This window comes from Pantherophis guttatus, chromosome 6, assembly GCF_059756535.1.
Source record: "Pantherophis guttatus breed Tessera chromosome 6, ASM5975653v1, whole genome shotgun sequence".
Lineage (NCBI taxonomy): Eukaryota > Metazoa > Chordata > Lepidosauria > Squamata > Colubridae > Pantherophis > Pantherophis guttatus.
The window spans coordinates 83,877,708-83,898,724 of NC_142068.1; the positions used below are offsets into that span (position 1 = coordinate 83,877,708).

General features: G+C 38.8%; 2 protein-coding genes across 59 annotated transcripts in view; one reads left to right on the forward strand and one right to left on the reverse strand.

Moving 5' to 3' along the window:
• JMJD1C (jumonji domain containing 1C) overlaps positions 1-12,259 on the forward strand; it is a 127,020-nt gene extending 114,761 nt beyond the window's left edge. For all 9 annotated transcript variants that reach the window (XM_087871806.1, XM_060694951.2, XM_087871807.1 and 6 more), the window contains 10 exons: positions 102-316; positions 870-1,148; positions 3,020-3,188; positions 4,216-4,306; positions 4,439-4,569; positions 4,921-5,043; positions 5,458-5,597; positions 7,819-7,995; positions 9,868-9,999; positions 11,342-12,259. In XM_087871806.1, the coding sequence (XP_087727932.1) occupies positions 102-316; positions 870-1,148; positions 3,020-3,188; positions 4,216-4,306; positions 4,439-4,569; positions 4,921-5,043; positions 5,458-5,597; positions 7,819-7,995; positions 9,868-9,999; positions 11,342-11,431 (1,547 nt within the window). In that variant the 3' untranslated portion in view covers positions 11,432-12,259. The remainder of the gene's footprint in view (positions 1-101; positions 317-869; positions 1,149-3,019; positions 3,189-4,215; positions 4,307-4,438; positions 4,570-4,920; positions 5,044-5,457; positions 5,598-7,818; positions 7,996-9,867; positions 10,000-11,341) is intronic.
• A 3,014-nt stretch (positions 12,260-15,273) lies between these two features.
• Positions 15,274-21,017, reverse strand: part of SORBS1 (sorbin and SH3 domain containing 1) — a 126,608-nt gene continuing 120,864 nt past the window's right edge. For 33 of the 50 annotated variants that reach the window (XM_087871840.1, XM_087871822.1, XM_087871844.1 and 30 more), the window contains 3 exons: positions 20,648-20,835; positions 19,547-19,659; positions 15,274-17,138 (listed from right to left, as the gene is read on the reverse strand). In XM_087871840.1, the coding sequence (XP_087727966.1) occupies positions 17,071-17,138; positions 19,547-19,659; positions 20,648-20,835 (369 nt within the window). In that variant the 3' untranslated portion in view covers positions 15,274-17,070. The remainder of the gene's footprint in view (positions 17,139-19,546; positions 19,660-20,647; positions 20,836-21,017) is intronic. The other 17 variants (XM_087871834.1, XM_087871837.1, XM_087871832.1 and 14 more) reach the window with 2 other exon arrangements.

The window sequence follows — 21,017 nt, forward strand, 5'->3', positions numbered from 1 at the left end:
GTGTCATGCACTTCATTATAAAATACAATCTGCTAGTATACCTGCTCTTTACCATTGCATAGTTGTGTAACTTGTTCCCTATCTATATATCTTGATTTTAGAAAATAAAGATTATCCCCTTGGAAAGCATACAAAGGAGGAACAAGAGCAAGACAACTCAGAATCTCTTAATTTCAAGGTGTCAACTCCTTTGTCTCAAAATAATGAGCAGGGCTCAACATTACGAGACCTGCTGACTACTACAGCTGGCAAATTGCGCCTAGGCTCCACAGATGCTGGCATTGCTTTTGCTCCGGTTTATTCAACAGGAACAGCAGTGAGTGTGTTGTCAAAATGCTGTGTTCTAGATGTATTAAGCTAGAGAGGACCTATTTCATAGCTTAGATGTCAGATTAATGTGAGTAGTAGAGAAACAAGTTCAAAAGTACAGTACTTTTGGTATTTATTGTAACCTATTCTTGAAATACTTATCTAAATTAAAACATTTGGTCAAACAGCAACAGAAGTCTACAGTTCAAAAAATAGCACATCCAAGAGATTATTTAAATTTATTGAGCTGTGTTATTTTCTCATCCCAGATTTCCCTGGGAAAGCAGCTTGAATGTACTAATTTTGTTAGTGTTCAGACGTAAAACAGAATTGTAAAGATTCATGCTTGCATTATGAATATGTGGTTAATTTACTACTGAAATGGTTCAGTAGTTATATAACAATCAGAAGGATTTGGGCACATTAAGTGATGAACAATTTAATAAAAAATAATACTATATTACAGTTAAACATTCAATGTGATTAGTATAATATTTTTTTTTAGATTGGTAAAGAAAAAACGAAAGACTGCTTAAGTCCCCATTTTATTTTTCCAATAGAGTAGCAAAAGTGGAAGGACTATGCCAAACATTCTTGATGACATAATTGCTTCAGTTGTAGAAAACAAGATACCACCAAATAGAACATCAAAGATAAATGTAAAATCTGAAATGAAGGAAGAGCCAAAGAACAACAGAAAAAGCATTTCAGATGATAACAACCGATTATTCAATCATATTCCACATTCATGGATTTGTAATAAGCATGTTTTGTGGCTCAGTGATCATGAAAACAACAACAACTGGAAACTCTTCAAAGAGTGTTGGAAACAAGGAAAGGTATATATTAAAGTGTTCTTTTTAAAAAGCAGCTGACAAGGCATTTTTTTTCTTTCTTTTAAATAACATTTATTGAGGGTTTTTAAAAACTTTAAAAGGCTATTAATAAATTTGCCGGTGGGAGCAATCCTACAGCCAAATTTAGCCAAAAATTCCATTACTTGATGTTAGTCCCCAATCCCTGAAAATATGCTAGACCGAATGGATAAAGCAGTGTTGTTCCAAATATGTCAGTCTATTATTTTCTGATCAGGATGTAGCTTCCAGATCAATGATTCAGCTCTAATGTAACGAGTAGAATAACTCAGTAGGTAGTAAAAGAGAGAGGCTGGTTGAAAATAGTTATCAGCTGTATAGGTAACAACATTCTAATATCACCAAAGGTAGCATTCACTACAAAAATAATTCAAATCTTGAACTTAAATTCAGATCTTAATAGTCCTGCCAAACATGGATAATTACTTTAAATGACTACAGTTAATTTATTATGCAAATTTACCTCTATAACAAAAAAAATATGCAAATAATCTTTTGCATCCACCATTAGGATAAACATATATGCCCCTAATTTGGGGGGGGGGGTGTTGGTAAATAGGTTCATACCAGACAAAATTAATGAAATGTATTTACTTGTTAAATTTAATTTACTAACAATTACATTTATTAACTACTCATACAAACTAGTGGGATCACAGCTAGTAGTCATTAAAGAGGAAAAATATCTTGGAGTAAAGGTAAACAGCTCAATGTCAATATGCATCAGTTGGAAAATAAAAGCAAATAGCATATTAGGAATAATAAGAAACAGTATTAAAAATAGAGGTGCCAATATTACCCTAACCCTTGTATAAATCAGTAATGCAACTACACCTAAAACAGTGTTTTACAAATTTGGTAAACTTAAGATGTGCAGACTTCAACTCCCAGAATTCCCCAGCCAGCGTTCCCCATCAGGAAAACACTGGTGTAGAATATTGTGGGCAGTTCTGGTTGCCGTACTTCAAAAAAAATATAATGGAGCTAGAGAAGAAGGTTCCTATGCAGAAAGATTTGGGGCCTTTTAGTCTAGAAAGGAGGTGAATGTCAGGGGACAAGGTTGAGGTGTGCAAAATTATGACTGGTGCAGATTCCCAAAAAACTAGAACTAGAATTTACCCATTGAAACTGAATCCTGAAAGAATCAGACCTGACAAAAAGATTTTTTTTATATACAACATGTTATTAAATTTTGGGATTCACTATCACATGATGTGCTGCTGGTTACCAGCTTAGCTGGCTTCAAAAGATTGGACCATTTTGAGGAACTTGTGGGGCTGTTAGCCTTGATATGGGTACTCCTGAAGGCCATCAGCTGGGAAACTAGTGGGTTTCCTTGTGTAGCTGGCTGGCCCCTGTCCAAAAAGGCATTTCTTTCTTACTTACCACTTATTTGTACCCTGCCTCAGTCAATGTAGCTATATTATTGTTCTTTTGCTTGATGAATTTCTTTTCAAAACTAATTTTTCTGGTAGTTCTCAACTTACGACTGGAATAGATTTCACAGCTATTTTTAAAATGGTCATAAAGCAAGTCACTATAGTTGTTAAACTAATTAAGTGAACCATGTGGTCATTAAGTGAATCCAGCCTATCCAATGGGCAAAAAAAGATCACAAGTTGCAGTCATGGACCATAGGATGCTACAACCAATCACACCTGCAAACTAGTCTCCAAGTGCCTGAAATGTGACCCACCCCCCCACCCCCATGATCACTGGGGGGAGTGCAGCAGTTGTAACTTTGAATGGTCGTAAGTCAAGGAATACCTGTGTATATACCACAATTTTTAAACAAATACTACCGCTTATTGGTGTTTTTATATTATGCTTTCCAGTTTGTATTAGTCTCCGGAATCCACAAAAAAATGAATGCCAGCTTGTGGAAAGCAGATTTTATTAGTTCAGATTTTGGTGATCTCAAAGCTGATCTTCTGAATTGCAAAGATAGCATTACTGCAAGTGGCAATGTCAAGGAATTCTGGGATGGTTTTGAAGAAATTTCAAGTATGTTTTGTTTTGTTCATACCTTCAAATAATTATATGCAAATATGTTTGTGTGCATATGTAATATAATTGAAAATAGATATGAATATGATATGAAAACATAATTCAACCTTTAAATTAATTAAATTTTAGACATAAGATTATGTTACATATAATAATATGTTGGATTCATTAATAATGCAAATACAGAAATAGCCTTAATAGTTTGGCAATGTTATCTTTTTGAATATACATTTTTTAAAAAAGTTACTTTTGTAGGCTGCAGTCCTCTGATTCTTCAAAAATACAAGAGCTGCCAGAAAAGAAATTGAGATTCCTGTTGCAGGAGCTTAATTCCCTCTTGTCAAATATAAACTAATACACAAATTTTAGTAATTATAATATATGGAAATTTCTGGAAATATTTGCACAAATTATGATGCATCATAATTTAAATATGAAAGAGAACAACATGGGCATTTCCACAGTTTTAAAATATTAGTTATAAATAAAATTTTAGACTGTTATTAATGTTAGCTGCATTTTGTTTTAGAAGAATTAAGTGTTTCATTTTGTGTATGTAATTAAGGTCTATGGCGGGTCCCCAACCCCCAAGCCATGGCCCACTAACGGGCCATAGCCTATTTGAAACTGGGCCGTGTGAGAGGTGGGCTAGCTCGCAAATGCAGTCGAGCTGTGTGCACTTGTATTTGTGCGCCAGCCCACTACTCACATGACCCGGTTCCCCTTCCCCCCTCTCCCCCGCTGGGCCTCCAAGCCGCAAAGGTTGGGCACCATTATTCTATGAGCTCCCTCAGCTTGCTCCCTCCACTTGGGAGTCTCAGGAGTAGCCATTTTATTTTTTCACCTGCAACTCTCAGTTGATTTCAGAAGGTAGAGCAGAACCCTTTGAAAGAGGGTAAGAAAAGAGGGAAGTGTGAGAGACAGGAGGAGTTTGATAAATTCCAGAACACAATACAGTTAAATACCATCCAATATTGCAAGCATTTTCATAGCTCACCCCATCCACCTACCTGTGTATTTTCAGAGCGGCAAAAAAGTAAAAATGGAGAAACCATTGTACTGAAGCTGAAAGACTTGCCTTCAGGGGACGATTTCAAGACCATGATGCCTGCAAGGTATTTATTTATTTATGAAATTTATTTGCTGCCCACCTCATATTTAACAACTCTGGGCAGCTCACAGCAATTGTCTTTCTCTGAAGTACTCCTCTTAAATATTTTTGTTGCTTCCATCTTTATTTTTTTCAGGTATGAAGATTTATTAAAAAGTTTACCGCTACCTGAATATTGTAACCCAGAGGGGAAACTTAATTTGGCTTCGTACTTGCCAGAATTTTTTGTGCGCCCAGATTTGGGACCTAGATTATGCAGCGCATATGGTAAATAACCTTCATTTTGATGTATTGAGGTTTTCATAATGAATATATTTGACTTGTGAAAAAAAATAATTTCATAAAGAAGCATTTTATCTGTCTGAGAAAATATGAAGACCTTAAAGGTACTTTTATCAAACGTATGAATTATTGTACTGATCTTGATGATCGCCACTATTACATCTATTATTTATAAAATTAGTTAAAGCTTTTTATTTATATCTACATTTTACGTGATAGATGTATTTGACATTACAGTGTGTTGCAATTTTTTGGGCATTACGTTTATTATAGATGAAAAATAAAGATCAGGTTAAGAATGTGCTTTGATACATTTATACTTTATTTTTGCAAAAGGTGTGGCTGCTGCAAAAGACCATGATGTCGGAACTACAAATCTTCATATTGAAGTATCTGACATTGTGAACATCCTTGTCAGTGTTGGTATAGCAAAGGGGAATGGAGTCCCTTCAAAATCAGGTAAAAATAACACCTGAACGTGTACATGTTACCATATTAATGTGTGCAGTAGAATTTAGAAATTTAGCATAAATCAGCCCAGCATAGTATTTTTAAAATTCTAGTTGTCATGAGATTACTCCATTTTAAATATGTTTTTTAATAATAGTTTGAATCCTAAGAAAGGCTCATGTGGAAAAATTAGCAAAATCTGAAGTTTAAGTCACTGAAAAATAATTTATATACGTTTTCCCCTCTTGAAATACTTCGATCTATGCTTTAAATGTTGCTTTATCATTTTTAATCAGACAAGATTTGATGCCCTCCAACATCTTTTGGTTAAATTCAACAGAAGAATGTAGTTTGTATAATATAGTATTAGCCATATATCAAAACGTCCATCTGTAGAAAGTGACTCCGTTTGTCAATTCACAGGGGTATTAAAAAAGTTTGAAGAAGAAGATTTGGATGATCTGCTAAGAAAAAGACTGAAGGATTCAAGTGAATTGCCAGGTGCCTTGTGGCATATTTATGCCAACAAGGATGCCGACAAAATAAAGGAGTTTCTACAAAAAGTTAGTTTGATTCATTTATACTTTATATTAGAACTAAATAGTCTTTGTTTCAGAACTAATTAACAATGTATGTGCCCAATTTCTAGACAATAGTAGATGAAGCAGTCAGTATTATTGATTCCATAATGTGAAATACATCCTATAAATATGATTATTACACATGTGAAGGTAGTCCTCAACTTTGTTTTTTATTATTTTATGTTATTTATTATTATATGTTACTTAATTCAGGGGTCCCCAACCCCCGATATGTGGACTGGCATTGGTCTGTAGCATGCTAGCAACCAGGCTGCGCAAACAAGCGAAGCCCCATCAGCAGGATGCAGGCAGCATGCAAAATCATGCCCTCCCCCGGTCTGCGGAAAAACCTTTCTCCATGGAACTGGTCCCTAGTGTCCAAAAGGTTGGGGGCCACTGATTTAATTAATAGTGAAGTTTACACATACAAAGTAGGGAAGCAGGTTTTTGCCTATGCAATCCAATCCCATTTTTACAGGGGAGAAGAAGTTGCAACACAGAAGTACTTTCATGACTTCTGAAATCGATGTGTCAGGAGTGCCATCTGACTCAGTGCTTGAGTCAGTGTACTAGGACATTAATTCTTCTCTCAATTAACTAATTTACACATACACTATGAATTTCCCTCCCCTTATTTGTGACTGGATCAAAGACTTCCTGACGGACCGTCCACAAACAGTCAGGGTTGGGTCTCTGACATCTTCCACCCTGAAGTTAAGCACAGGCTCCCCTCAGGGCTGTGTGCTCAGCCCCTTCCTATACGGGCTGTATACATAGGACTGTTTATCCTCGAATCCATCTAACACCATAATAAAGTTTGCAGACGACACAACAGTGCTGGGGACTAATCCGCATACAGGGAAGAAGTCCAGAAGGTATCCATATGGTGTTCAAAAAACAACTTAGATCTAAATACTAGCAAGACAAAGGAGATCGTGCTAGATTTCCAGAAGCACAGAGAGGAACCTGCTCCACTGTGTATCGGGGGTGGGGTGGGGGCATGTGGAGAGGGTTTCCTCTTTTAAATTCTTGGGAGTGCTCATTAGTCAAGATCTCACCTGGAAAAACAATACGTCCCTGGTGGTTAGTAAGGCTCAACAGAGACTTCATTTCCTTAGAGTCCTGCAGAAAAATCAGGTGGAACAATGGCTGATAACTTCTTTCTATCAGTCTAGGATAGAAAGCGTCCTTAAATATCGTATAACAGTATGGTATGCTGGTCTAACAGCTGCAGACAGGAAGGCACTACAGGGAGTGATCAATTTGGCACAAGAAACCATTGGTTGCCCTCTAACACCACTAGATGACATCTCCAGGTCTCGCTGTTTCAGCAGAGTAAGGAAGATACTTAGGGATGATTCACACCCTGGCCAGTCTCTTCTCACTTCTACCTTTGGGTAGAAGACATCAAAGCATAGTCAGCAGACAAACAGATTTAAAAACGGCTTCTACCCATGGGCTGTCAGACTCTTAAACACAATCACAATCACTCCACGCATATATGGAAACATATGACTAGTCTTTTTTTCCCAATTATTGGATAGGGATTATTCTCTATACTATTTATGTTGTTTTGTATTTTCTGTTATGGATTGCACCAGAGAGGCTAAACCAATTTCGTTGTATATATGATGTACAATCACAATAAAGCAGTGGTGAAATTCAAATTTTTTTACTACCAGTTCTGTGGGCATTGTGTGGCTTGGTGGGCGTGGCAGAGGAAAGATACTGCAAAATCTCCATTCCCTCCCCACTCCTGGGGCCAGCCAGAGGTGGTATTTGCCGGTTCTCCAAACTACTCAAAATTTCCACTACCAGTTCTCCAGAACCTGTCAGAACCTGCTGGATTTCACCCCTGCAATAAACGCTATGCTATGCTATGCTATGCTATGCTATGCTATGCTATGCTATGCTATACTATACTATACTATACTATACTATACTATACTATACTATACTATAAGCACTAGAGATGGGGTTTGAGGAGAACTAAGACAGAAGACACACGCCTTCACACATCTTGTGCAACAACATGCATATACAGAAAGAAAGAATAACCCTTTCAAATTGATAGCACAAAGATTAATGCAGCCGCACAAAAGAAGGTAAATTTATCTTGAAATCAGAATTGTCACTGATGTGTATTTATTTATACTCCTTCCTTAATCATCACAAATCATTTTTTTTTTCAAATGTATTGCAGGTTGCAAAGGAACAAGGTTTAGATGTATTACCAGAGCATGATCCAATACGTGATCAGAGTTGGTATGTAAACAAAAAGCTCCGCCAAAGACTGTTTAAAGAATATGGAGTAAAAACCTGTACTCTCATCCAGTTTCTTGGTGATGCTGTGGTTTTACCAGCAGGAGCTCTGCACCAGGTAAAGCTATATGTAACATGTTATTTTAATCTAAAAAAAATTGAAATGAAGAGAAAATAAACAGAAATGTTTATTTTCTGTGGTGGCGCAGTGGTTAGAATGCAATACTGCAGGCTACTTGCTGACTGCCAGCTGACGGCAGTTTGGCAATTCAAGTCTCACCGGTTCAAGGTTGACTCAGCCTTCCATCCTTCTGAGGTCTGTAAAATGAAGAGCCAGATTGTTGGGGGCAATAGGCTGACTCTGTAAACCGCTCAGGGAGGGCTGTAAAGTGGTATATAAGTCTAAGTACTATTGTCCCAAAGGTGCTTTTTCAGGAGGCAACTGGACTTTCTTGGTTTTTCTTTTGAAGACGTTTCGCTTCTCATCCAAGAAGCTTCTTCAGCTCTGACTGGATGGTGGGGAATGGAAGGCTTTATATTCCTTGCAGACAGATGGTCATCTGCATCCTTTTAAGAGGGTTGTTGAAGCACTTGGAGGTTTAGCTGTGTCCTCTGGGTCACCTGAGTAGTGCAAATGGTTCCTGTAGTCTGCAATTTTTGGGAAATCCATTCATACCCCCACACCATTCAAAGGGTCTTCATCCCAAAGTGCATGGCCAAAAGTCTATGGTGATTCTCAGTCATCCAGGTCATGGTTGTCCCAAAGGTGCTTTTTCAAAGAAAAAACAAGAAAGTCCAGTTGCCTCCTGAAAAAGCATCTTTGGGACAACCATGACCTGGATGACTGAGAATCTCCATAGACTCTTAAGTGCTTTTGATATTGATGTTGCTAAATCCTGTTCTAGGATTTCACTGACTTGGCCGAAGATCAATAAGGTTTTGGTTTGATTGTTTGGCATATTATTATTCCAAATTATTAATTATTATTAATTTTAATGCATTAGGCATTGTCTCAAAGATTGGGGTTTAAGTTTTTTTAAAAAATGCAAAATATTTTCTTGTTTGCCTTCTTTGATTTAATACTGAGCTAAGGATAAATTAGGTGGTGGTTCTGACAAGCTTCTAATTTGAAAGGAAAACAGTTATAAATGCATTTATATTTTACCCCCTCTCTAAGATTACATCATAATTTCCTTCTTTTCCATAAACTACCCTTTTTAATCTTCAAACCCATAAATCACAAATTAAGAAGGGGCATAGAAATAGCAATAGCACTAGGCTCATATACCACTTCATAGTGCTTTTACAGCCCTCTCTAAGCGGTTTACAGAGTCAGCAATTTGCCCCCAACAATCTGGGTCCTCATTTTACCCACCTCGGAAAGATGGAAGGCTGAGTCAACCTTGAGCCGGTGAAATTTGAACTGCCGAATTGCAGCTAGTAGTCACCTGAAATAGCCTGCAGTACTGCACTCTAACCACAGCGTCACCTCCGCATATGCTGGAAGTTCTCTGACACTATGCAGCCATCTGGCCTGGCCCTGATCACTTTTCTTTTTTATATTACAAAATAAAGTTTGAATTTCTTTTTTAAAAATACATCTTTAAAGATAGAAATTCCAATTCGTCACTGCTAGTCTGAATTGTGCTATTTTTAAAGCTGGTGTCTTTACTGCTATGTATTTCCTATATGGCTTTCATTCAATCATTATACTGCTAAATAAAATCTTATTTTTTATTATATTTCAAGATGCTTTGTTTGGGTTTGTCAGTTAAATTTTATTACAATTTGTTGATCAAAGAAATACCTTTGTTAGGCTATTTGCTAAAATAAAAATGGAAATAAATTACAGCATGTTACATTTTATAGAGGCATAATATCCAAGTGTAAATTTTGTGCCAGAAAATTCTGTTACATTTCCTTTTCAATCAATTTATATAAACTTTCCAATAATAATTGGATTTTTTTTCTTTTTTCATTTTTTGCTCAGGTGCAAAATTTTCACAGCTGTATTCAAGTAACAGAAGACTTTGTATCCCCAGAACATCTTACACAATCTTTTCATTTAACACAAGAACTTAGGCTCTCAAAAGAAGAAATCAACTATGATGATAAGCTGCAGGTAACAGATTAATGCTTGTCATAATTCAGTTTCTGGTGAAATGTTGCCCTTCTCTAATACTCTCTCTGAATCTGAGATGACACCAGGCATACCTCTATATTGCTTGTACAGGTAGTCCTGACTTAAAATTGGCACCAGAATTTCCATTGCTAATGGAACATGAATGACTTAAGTGCAGTCACGCTGATATTACAACCTTTTTTTGCCATGGTTGTTTCATTTCATTTTATTAAATTTGTATACCGCCCTACTCCCGAAGGACTCAGGGCGGTGAACAGCAATAGAATAAAACATATAAATACAAAATTTAAAATAGAATAAAACAGATTAAATAATTTGGCTGAATTTTAAAACCCCAATAATTTAAAACCAAATTTAAAATTTCCATTTAAAAAGGGGAAAAAACTTAGGTCAGGTCAGTTTAAGTGAATCACTCATGTAGTAAGTAAATCTGGCTTCCCCATTGACTTTGCTTGTCAGAAGCTGGCTGGGAAGGTTGCAAATGACAGGATGCTATAACTTTGGGAAATACACGTCAGTTGCCAAGCGTCTGAACTATGATTGTGTAACTGTGCTGCGATGGTCGTTAAGTACAAAAACAGGTCATAAGTCACTTTTTCAGTGCCATTATAGCATCGAACAGTCACTAAATGAATGGTTGTATGTCAAGGACTACCTGTATTTAAATTAATCTAGAACAGGGGAGTCAAACTCGATTTCATTGAGGGCCACATCAGGGCTGTGTTTGACCGGGGGGGGGGGGGGGAGGCAGCATGGCCAGCTCGACGTCACTCCTGTCAGGGGCGCCTGGGGTGGCCCGAGTGTTCTGCCAGTGAAAACAGGCTCCCGAGCTCCATTTTCGGCTGCCACAGCCTCTTGCAACCCTCTGCCAGTGAAAACGGAGCTCAGGAGCACCACATGCATTTTCACTGGCAGAGGGTTGCAGGAGGCCATGGCAGCCAAAAACTGAGCTCAGGAGCCCGTTTTTCACCGGCAAAAGCACCACAGGCCGGGTCTTCGCTGTTTCCAGGGCGACCCCACGGGTCAGACCTAAGTACCCCATGGGTCGTATCCAGCGGCCGGACCTTGAGTTTGACACCCTTGATCTAAAGAATACATATCCTTCCCCTTGTGTTTCTAGGGAGGCAGCCTGGACTGTCTCCTTCCTGGCCTCTAATAGTCCATACAGAGAGAGCCAAAGTCATGGCTGTACATATTATTCTGTCCTTGAGAAGAGCAGAGTTAAGCACAGAAGCAGTTGAGGAATTTATATGAACCAGCCCATCTCTTCCCTTCACTGTCTTTTTTTCAAACATTCATTTCTTCCTTGATTTTCTTACAGATAAAAAATATATTATGTCACGCAGTTAAGGAAATGGTAAGAGCTCTGAAAACTCATGAACATGAAATTGAAGATATTGAAGAAAATTAAAATGTATGGGTTCCCTCCTTGGGCTCAGAAGAAAATAACCGATCGTATTTTTCTTTACGATAAAGAGTGTCTTCACTAATATAAGCTGCACGAACTATCAGTGCCAAGAAAATATGTTTCTTATATTTACTTGCTACTGACACTGCAACAAAATAGGCTCTTCTTTCAGTGCTTTTGAATTTAACTTGAGCTTTTTTGAAATGGGAAACTCTAAACAGCACCGAGCTGTTATGTATTATAGTGTAAATGAATTTTTCAAACTTGTCAAAAGTTTAAGATGTATTTATTTTTGGAAAAAAAAAACTACAGAATTCTATGCTCTATTGTTGATCAAATGTAAATGTGATTTGTACAGTTTGTTTAAAATAACTTGGATATTTTTCACTGCATTGAGACAGTTAACTGTGAGAGTAGGATACAAACACCAGCTATTGCCTGCAATTGAGATATTGCTGAATCCGCACAGCAGTCATGTCATGATCTGAAAATTACTGCCAAATAACTGTAAACTTTGTATCATAAAAATATATGAAATATATGCTACAGACACTTCAGTATTTTATTGAAGCTATTCAGTGTACAATTAAACATTTTCAAAAATGTGTAATTTATTTAAAATTTGTCTCATTTTGGTAAAATTTATGTGAACTTTTAAAGCTAAATATAAAACTTAATATGCTATGTAAATATATACATATATACATTCAATAATGTATTTTTTTAAAACATTGGCTTGCTTTAATTTGTTAAAAGTGCAAGTGTTAAACATGCTTTGTACATCAAAAGTTGAAAGGGGTTTTACATTTTCCATTAAAAGGACTTTATCAAGCCCTGTTGTCATTGTGTGTTTTTCACATTCTGTGGCACATTTGTGAAAGATGTGCATGCCTGGGCAGTCATTCACAATGGCTGCAAGTGTGTCTGTGCAATGGTGACTATGTAATGGTTTTTCATTTAATGTCAATCTTTTTCCCCTCCCCAGAGTTCCCGTGAAAGTGTTAGAGCACAATTCAAAGAAAATTTAAATAATGAAGAATAAACATAATTAAATTATTTCTTATTATGTATTATCTTTAACTATAGTTCTGGTTATAGAAAAAAATGCTAGTTTAACATCAGTTAAAAAAACCTGCAATTGGCAGATATCTAAAAAACAAATTCAAACACTTGGACTAGGAAATAAAATATAAATAACATTCTTCGTATGCTTCTGTTTTGCTACCAATAATATATATTATATTTTAAATATTTAAATAAATGTTACGTTTATATTATAATAAAGTAATACTTCCATTCCAGCTGAATAAATATATGTAAACTAGAGCTTGTATTTGGATGATTACAGTATTCATAATTGGAATATAAATCTAAACTAGTTAGCTAAACACTTTAATATGTTCTAGCTCTCACTTTCAGATTGAGTTCGAATATTTAGATCTTATGTAAATACTTTGTCATTTTTAGATTATTAAATCAAGTCATGTTAATAAAAGTCCAAATAGTAATCAGTGTTAATAATCTGCACAGATAGACCTCAATCATGGTCAAGAATTGATATGATATGTCTGACTCCAGAATTAAGAGCAAATGTACAAGAGATAGAAATTAAAACAAACATATGGGCAGATCATAATCCAATAAAAATAAAATGGAAAGGCCAAAGGAAAAAAAAAGATGGATGTTGAATCGAGCAATACTAAAAGATAAAGAATTCATTCAAATAATGGAAAAAGAAATGGGTTTCTTTTTTAAGGAAAACAGAAGAGACTTCTTCAGAAAAGGGGAGCCTGTTCCTAGTGCGTGCGTGCACAGAGCGGCCAGAAGAGAAGGTAAGAACAGTTAAAACAAAAGGAACGACTCGGAAGTAAGGCTTGGAGATGATTGGGCCTTCCCATAAGACATAAAAGAAGAGCAAAGGCACGTGGGCCTTTGCAGGAAGCAACATTGTGGATGGTGTCGGTTTGTACTTTGAAGCTCAGTTTTTGACTGTGTTTCCATGTGGTCTTGCCAAGATAATTGCTAATTAGGTCTGGCAGCGTGTCAAAGAAGATAAAGGTGGGTGTTTACCAGCCTTATCGGAAGGACTGTGGCAGACTTCTGTTGGACTATTTATAAACTCTTGGTGATTCAGCACATGCTATGAATGAAAGGAATTCACAGCCGTTAAAATTTAAAAAAGGGGGTTTGGGACTAATTGCATGCTTTTTACTGTATCAGAAAGCCTAGGTCAGAACAGGAAAATCGTAAATTGCTTGGGTAAATTTCCCTCCCTCTGCACTCAAACTGCCAGCCATTCATCAAAACCTATACGACACATGCCGTGCCTGTCAGATCTGTCTCAGCTTGAAGCTCAGTAACAACTCCATTTATTGAGAAAAGCATGGTTTACTAGAAGTCAAGTGAATTCATAGCCAGAACTGAGAATTGCGCACCAAAATCCCCAAGTCTAACATTTCCCTCCCTTAGTTGCCCCCTATCACTGCCCTCCCCCATGCCCAAATTCAAACAAGATGTTTTTAGAACAGGGACTTTGGGCTTAGGTTCGGTGCACAGCTGCATTCCCAGCCAGTTGTCCTTGAAGCCCATCGGAGCGATACAGTGAAGTTTTGTTGCCCTCGAAGCATCCCCCCCTCCCATCCAGCCCCCCTTGAGTTCACGGCAGCTGATATTGAAGTGCAAGTGTGAGGTAGTTGGCAACCCCCATCTGCACTCAACACCTTGCATTGTCATGTGCACACTTCCCAATCTATACTGCACCAGTGCACCCTTCCTGACCTGTGAGGCATCTCCCACATACCCGTCGTGATCCACCCTGCATCTTCTGATTCCCATGGCACTTCTCGCACAACCTGTGCACCTTTTCTGCCTTGTACTACACTCCCGAGTGCCCTCCCTAACTCCCAGAGCACCTGTCCGATACCATTCCCAATCTGCATGGCACCCTTCACGCACCCAGCACCACTCCAGCCTTTCACCATACTCCCGTGCACTCTCCACATGCACCCCTTGCTCTCCACCATGCACCTGTCCTGATCCATACACCTCTACCACCTTCCCCGACCTACGCCATATCTACATGCCCTCCCCAACCTGTGCAGCCTCTTGTGCACACACCATGCACCAGTCACCCCTTCTGACCCCACATGCATCCCAACTCATGTTGCACCTTTACATATTCTCCCTTACGTCATACCTTTTTGCACACCTTTGTACCCTTTCCAGCCAACGCCACACTCCTGCATGCTCTCCCTGACCCCCAAAGCACCTTTTGTGCTCCTATGCCCAATTCCCAAACTGTAACATGTTCCACACACTCCGGGGACCCTTCCTGACCATGAAAGACTCCTGCCCACCCTCACTGACCCACACTGCACGTGTACGCACTTGCCTTGACTTACACCAGCTCTTACACTCATCTGCCCTTCACCTGTGGCAGCTCTTGTGCACACCCTTCCTGACCTGCACCACACCCCTTACACACCAACTTGTGCAACACCTCTTGTGCACCCCTTTGCACACACACCCCGATCCACATGCCACCTTTTGTGCACCCCCAATCTTGCACATTCTCCCCAACTGCGCAGCACCTCTTGCAGCCGCCTGAGGACTCTTCCTGACCTGCATTCCTGGGACAATGATGTAGGAAATCCCCAAGGCAGGCATTGTTGATGGGAGGAAACGTGGCTATTCTTAATTTTCTCTTCCCACAAATCTGCTCGCCACTTCAGCATAGTAAGCTTTAGACAAGACTTGAACTCTGCTCCCAATCACATTCAGAAACATTCATCAGACTGGGACAATCTCTCAAATACCATCTAAGGAAAACAGGGCAGACTTTACCATTTCGTGTTGGGTTAATATTTATTTAACATTTTACACAAAGAAACATGCTTTAAACATTTCCATTTGTTAACTGTAAATAATCCTCTGTAAAATAAAACGGACAGTAACTTCTTTTGTTTAGAACTATGTCAGCGGCAATATAAATATATAGTAATTAAAAATGCTATTGTGATTAGTTACATGCTACCAATATTGAGATATTTGCAAAATAAAATTGTTCAATTCTCTAACTTTACTGCCAATTCTAAAATAAAAATATTCAAATATCCCTTAAAACAGGGTAGACTACACCTCTTTTTTTAATATATTACTAAATAAAATAAATAGGAAACTTGAGCTGTAGCAATATCTTTGCAACCCACTAGGATGGTTGGCAAGCCTGAAGCGCTTGTTCGCCTTGTAGTAAAGGGGTTGTTTTGTGGTTAGCCGTGCCACTTACATGTATTTTGGGAACTGACAACCTTCCCATGGCAGGCAGCCCGTCTGAGTGGTCTCAAAACTCCCCAAGTGACGTCAGCTGTTAAGGCTGCCCACAGCTGCTTCAAGCCTAGAAATGGATGGCATTCTAGAAGCCTCAGCACAAAACTGCTTAACGCACTAAGCCATTTTAGTGCAATTGAAGCAATGATGCTAATTCTGTTGAAAAACAGCGTTTTGTAGCCCAAGTACTAATTTATTTAGTGTGATAATAAATAAAATGGAAGCGTCCTCCTCAAACTGTTTTTTTAAAAGACTCTGCTTTATATTTCAATTTGCAATATAGGATTTGTACGTTTTTACAAAGGGAATATACATATCTACAATCATAGTATTAAAGCACTTCAGTTGATGTTTTTGGCTGATCTCGGGATGAAGAAAACTAAACCCGTCTGTTCTAGAGACTAATGTATGAGAGAAAGAAAGTATGCTGAATGTAAAATCTCCTGCTATTAAGGATAAACTATAATAATAAAATTAAAAAAAAAAAAACACAGCAGAAACAAGGTTTATTTTAGTGTATCATTATGCAATTCACCATCAAAATGACTATAAAAAAATAGAAATAAAAGTCCAATAACGGGAAACTGTCAAATCAATTCAATGGGGTTTATTCCCCAATCAAGTGTGCACAGTTTAAGTTTGACCGATTTCTAGTTTATTTAAAAAAAAAAAAAAATAGATGCAGCCAGAAATTACATATATTATCAGTTCTAGAAAGGCACGTTCAGGAATATTTTGCAGAATAAATCCGAATAGACTATGGCGGCCAACATCTATTCCATCTTCCTTTGTTCTAGCTGTCCAGTTTGGAATCCGTCAAGCGCTAGAACAAGCGTAGGTAGGCCTGGCCTTCCAGATGCTGCTGGACTACAATTCCTTCTGGGTTTTTTTTAATGTCCTTGGGAGAGGAGGAGCTCCATGAATGCTGACAACTTGGCCTTTCCTATAAAGAGCAAACAAAAGCTGCAGGATGTTTAAGCAGTCTACACTCCCTGCTCCTGCCAATCTCCCTCCTTTTCTCTCCTCGGTCCAGCAGAAACTCTGCCTTGTTTCCTTCTGTTATTTCCCCGTAGCTGAATAAAAAACAGAAACAAACACAGCAGAGTACCACGGCGTATCATCCTGTCTCCTCTCCTCCGTGCGCGTTCAAAAAAAGGAGGCAGGACCTTTGCAGCACAACTCCAGCATTTTCACCACGTTCCATGTGCACTCCTACTGTCGACTACTACTCCCTTCAAAACTTCTCTTTCCCAAGGATTGTTTTAGAAAGGTCACAGGTCCTCCTCCAGACGAGACGAAGAGGTTGCCCATGGCTTCTAAAGGGATAGCAGTTTCACGTAGTTTCCTGGGAAAGTCCCAAACTGTTGGGTTCTCCTTGATGTGCCTATTTGTGGAAAAAAAAAGATAGAAAAAAAATCCAGATAAGATAGATCACAGTGGGATCCGTGGGGAAGTTATTGTATTTTTCAGAGTATAAGACACACCTTAGTTTTTGGGGAGGAAAATAAGAAAAAAAAAATTCTGCCTCTGCCTACCAGCATCCATTGGTATTCATCTGGCTAGCGTCCTGTTAGTGTGTGAGAGAGTTGAGGGCTGTTTGGAAACTGAAACAGTATTTGCTGTGTGAACAAGGAAGGAGACAGCAAGGAGCCTGAGCATGGCTTAGCTCACTAAAGCTGCATGCTGTGCTGATCACTGAAACTGAAACTGAAACTCCTCTCCTCTGCTTGTGTTTTACTTGTATTTACTACCATGTTGGGAAACTTGGTTTTGGTATTGCATATTTACTTCATGTGTTATATTATATATAAAGAGAAGTTATTGAATCCTGCTGAATCAGTTACTTGTATGTGCTTTCTGGATGTGATTGCTGCTGCAAACTCTGACAGTCCTTGCAGCAAATAGCAAACAGCCAGGTGAGCTTCAGCACATTATTGCAGCCTGATTCAGCTGAAGCAGCTGACTGGTGGGTGGATCAGTCTCCTGGAATATCCTCAATCAGCTGTTCCAGACTGCAGGGATTGCCACAGACCACCGCCTCCACCTTGCCTCATGTTTTTGCCTACATTCGGTGTATAAGATGCACCCAAATTTTCACCCTCTTTTAGGGGGGAAAAGTGTGTTTTATACTCCAAAAAATACAGTATTTTAAACTGGTAAGGCCTTAGCTTGCTTGTCATCAATGATCTTGGTTAACTGAATCGACATCTAGTGATTTCATGAGTTTGCTTTGGGTCCGAATAAAATAATAAAACATATAAAATTAAAAATACGTAATTGCTATGTTATACAAGTCCTCAACTTGAAACTAATCCCTTAGTGACCAAAGTTACAGCCTTTGGACCTGTTTCCACCACACCAGTTCCCTCCTCTTCACCTTTTGAAGATCTCCAGAGTCCACATTAGGGAAGGATGGCAGGTTGCTCCATTCCTGAACAGTGGAGCACAATCCCAGAAGTGACTTCCATTTACAATGCAGCCACCCAGAAAATACCCACTTCTAGGGTGGTACCACATGGCCTAGGAATGGATCAATCTGCCCTTCTTTCCTGAGTTCTGAAGAACTTCAACAAGTGTGCAATGGTGACATAGGGTGAGGAGGAGGAAGGTATGGGGCCGGTGGGATGGGAAACAGTCCATGCCTGTGAAGACGCTGAGGGCTAGAAGGTCCTTGCCCTAGACCTGAGGGCTCACTTAACCAGCCCCATGTTCATTGACTAACCACATCAGGAAGAGTGGGGATGAGTGGGCCGTGAGGCAAGAGGCAGTTGCATGGGCTCTTTGCTTAACAGCTGTCAAGACTTCCACACGTTCTGGGTAGGCTCTTTTATGGTAGTCAGTTGAGGGCTACCTATGTGCTTACTTATCTCAAGGGGAAGTGAATAATATTACAGGAGTGGCCAAAATTGTGGAAACCTTTTGGGAAAAGTGTATTTTCTAAAACTAGCTAATAACACCACTTTTTTTTTTTTTTTGGAGTAGTACCATGAAATTATATATCAATGGAAGATAATTTAATCACGAATGTAATGCAATAACTTTTATGAAGGATTTGCTATTAGAATAGCAATGACAGTATAAAGAAGAAAAGTGAAACACATAGAAAAAATGAGAAATACAAAAATTATCACCACGCCCATTAATACTTAGTTGGGTAACCTTTAGCGTGAATTAGGGCCTTACAACATCTTCCCATGGAGTGAACAAAGTCTTTTAGTTCTGTAGCTGTTATCATGTGAAACCAAAATTGAAGAATTGCTTCTATTAACTGGATTTTATTGCTAAGTGGCTTCTGACTAACAAGTTTCTTTAGTGGGCTTCATAGGTTTTCAATTGGGTTAAGGTCTGGGCTATTCCCAGGCCATTCCATCAGTGGAATAGGATTATCTTGAAACTCCAAAAAAAAAGGGGGGGGGTGTAATTAGCCATCAACCTCAAAAATACACTTTTCCCAAAAGGTTTCCACAATTTTAGCCACTACTGTATCAAGGTTGCCAAGTCTTTGATCATGTGGTTGGGATCATTTTGACTTTCTTAACCTCCCCTTGGTGGACAGCCCTATAGATCAAATTTCCCTGACAATGTTTTAAATAATTTCACTAATGACTTAATCAGATCCATTCTGAAGTAGTGTCATACTTCCACCTTCCAATCTCTCACAGCGAATCCCCTTTTTACCCTCTGTTACAATGATGTAGTTCCCCAAGACAGCGATGTGATTTTTTTAATATCCGAATGAAATGTCGTGCATGTTGATTGGATTGCACAGCCAAATGCTGATAACTTGCTTACCAACAAACCAGCCATCATCACACTTTTCCATAACATCTATGATATCTCCATCTCTTAACTCCAGCTCATCATCATTCTGTGGGATGTAGCTGTAAAGTGCTCGATAGGTAAGCCTGAAGGTTGACAGAGGAGAGGGGAGAGAAAAATGGCAACCGTGAGCCTTTCCAGCTATGCTTCTTCGGGTACAGAGCAAAAGAGGTAATAAGGCACAAAACATACTAAAAACTATTCTAAATGGCCTTTAATTTTTACATGTATATACAGAGACTATGGAAAACTCATCCTGTGGCCTGCCAGTGTGACCTCAAAGCAAGATGGTGGTTTTTCCAAGTTATCTAAGATTCTCAACAAGGAAGGGAGGATCCTTCAAACTCATCGCCAGCAGCTATGAGTGGCTACATCACTAATTGCAGGACATTTTTCTGGGATAAAATTTCCTCTAAAACTTTCCTAGAACCAGAGGTGGGCTTCACATACCCTGTTTCCCCAAAAATAAGACTTCCCCTGATAATAAGCCCAATCAGGCTTTTGAGCACATGTGCTAAAATAAGCCTCCTCCTGAAAATAAGACCTCCCCGCAAATATTTAAACACAGAGCTGGAAATCAGGTAAGGAGAGCCCCATCTTGCTCCACGCACCCCAAAATAATAAGAACGCCCCGAAAATAAGGCCAACCACTTATTTCAGGGTTCAAAAAAATATAAGACAGGGTCTTATTTTCAGGAAAACAGTAATTTAACCACCGGTTCGCCCCAGCACTGAAAATGTGAGTCACATGCGCTCGCTTTGCCTTCCACACATGTGTGCACCCTTCTGCACATGCGCTTCGTTAACGCTTGCACACATGCGCACGGCTTAAAAAAAACAGCTAAATAGGATGGCATAGAGCCGGGGCAGGCCCACCCGCAGATCACAACTACTAGGTTCGCCCAAACAGGTACGAACCGGCTGAATCCCCACCTCTGTCTAGAACTGGGACAACTAACTATATTACTCAAACTGCAATCTAAAATTAATATAACCCCAAATTCCTTGACCAGGAATTTTATTCTTTAAAAAAATGAAAATAATCCACCAAATCTACAGTCCAGGCAAACTTACAGTTCTCGTGTGGCATGATTCCGGTCCAGGCCAGTTTCTAATGGCAGGACTTGTGGTTGCTGAGAAATGATGAAAGATGATTTATTGTCACTAAACGGCCCCTTATGACAAAAGACAGGCTGAGAAAGAGTGCTGCAGTAATGAACAGATTTTTCAGCAATGTTTAAGATCTCATTGCAAACAACTTCCTGGATAACAGTGACAGGACATAATAGCCATCCCGGGTGGGAACAGAATGACGAAAACAGGAAATGTGGGAGAGTCAGGACGACATGGGACAGTCCAGAGGAAGCATTTAGCATGTCCAGCCAGACAACAGAGTGGTAGATCCAGAAATATAATCCAAGTAGGAATGTGTAGAAGAAATCCA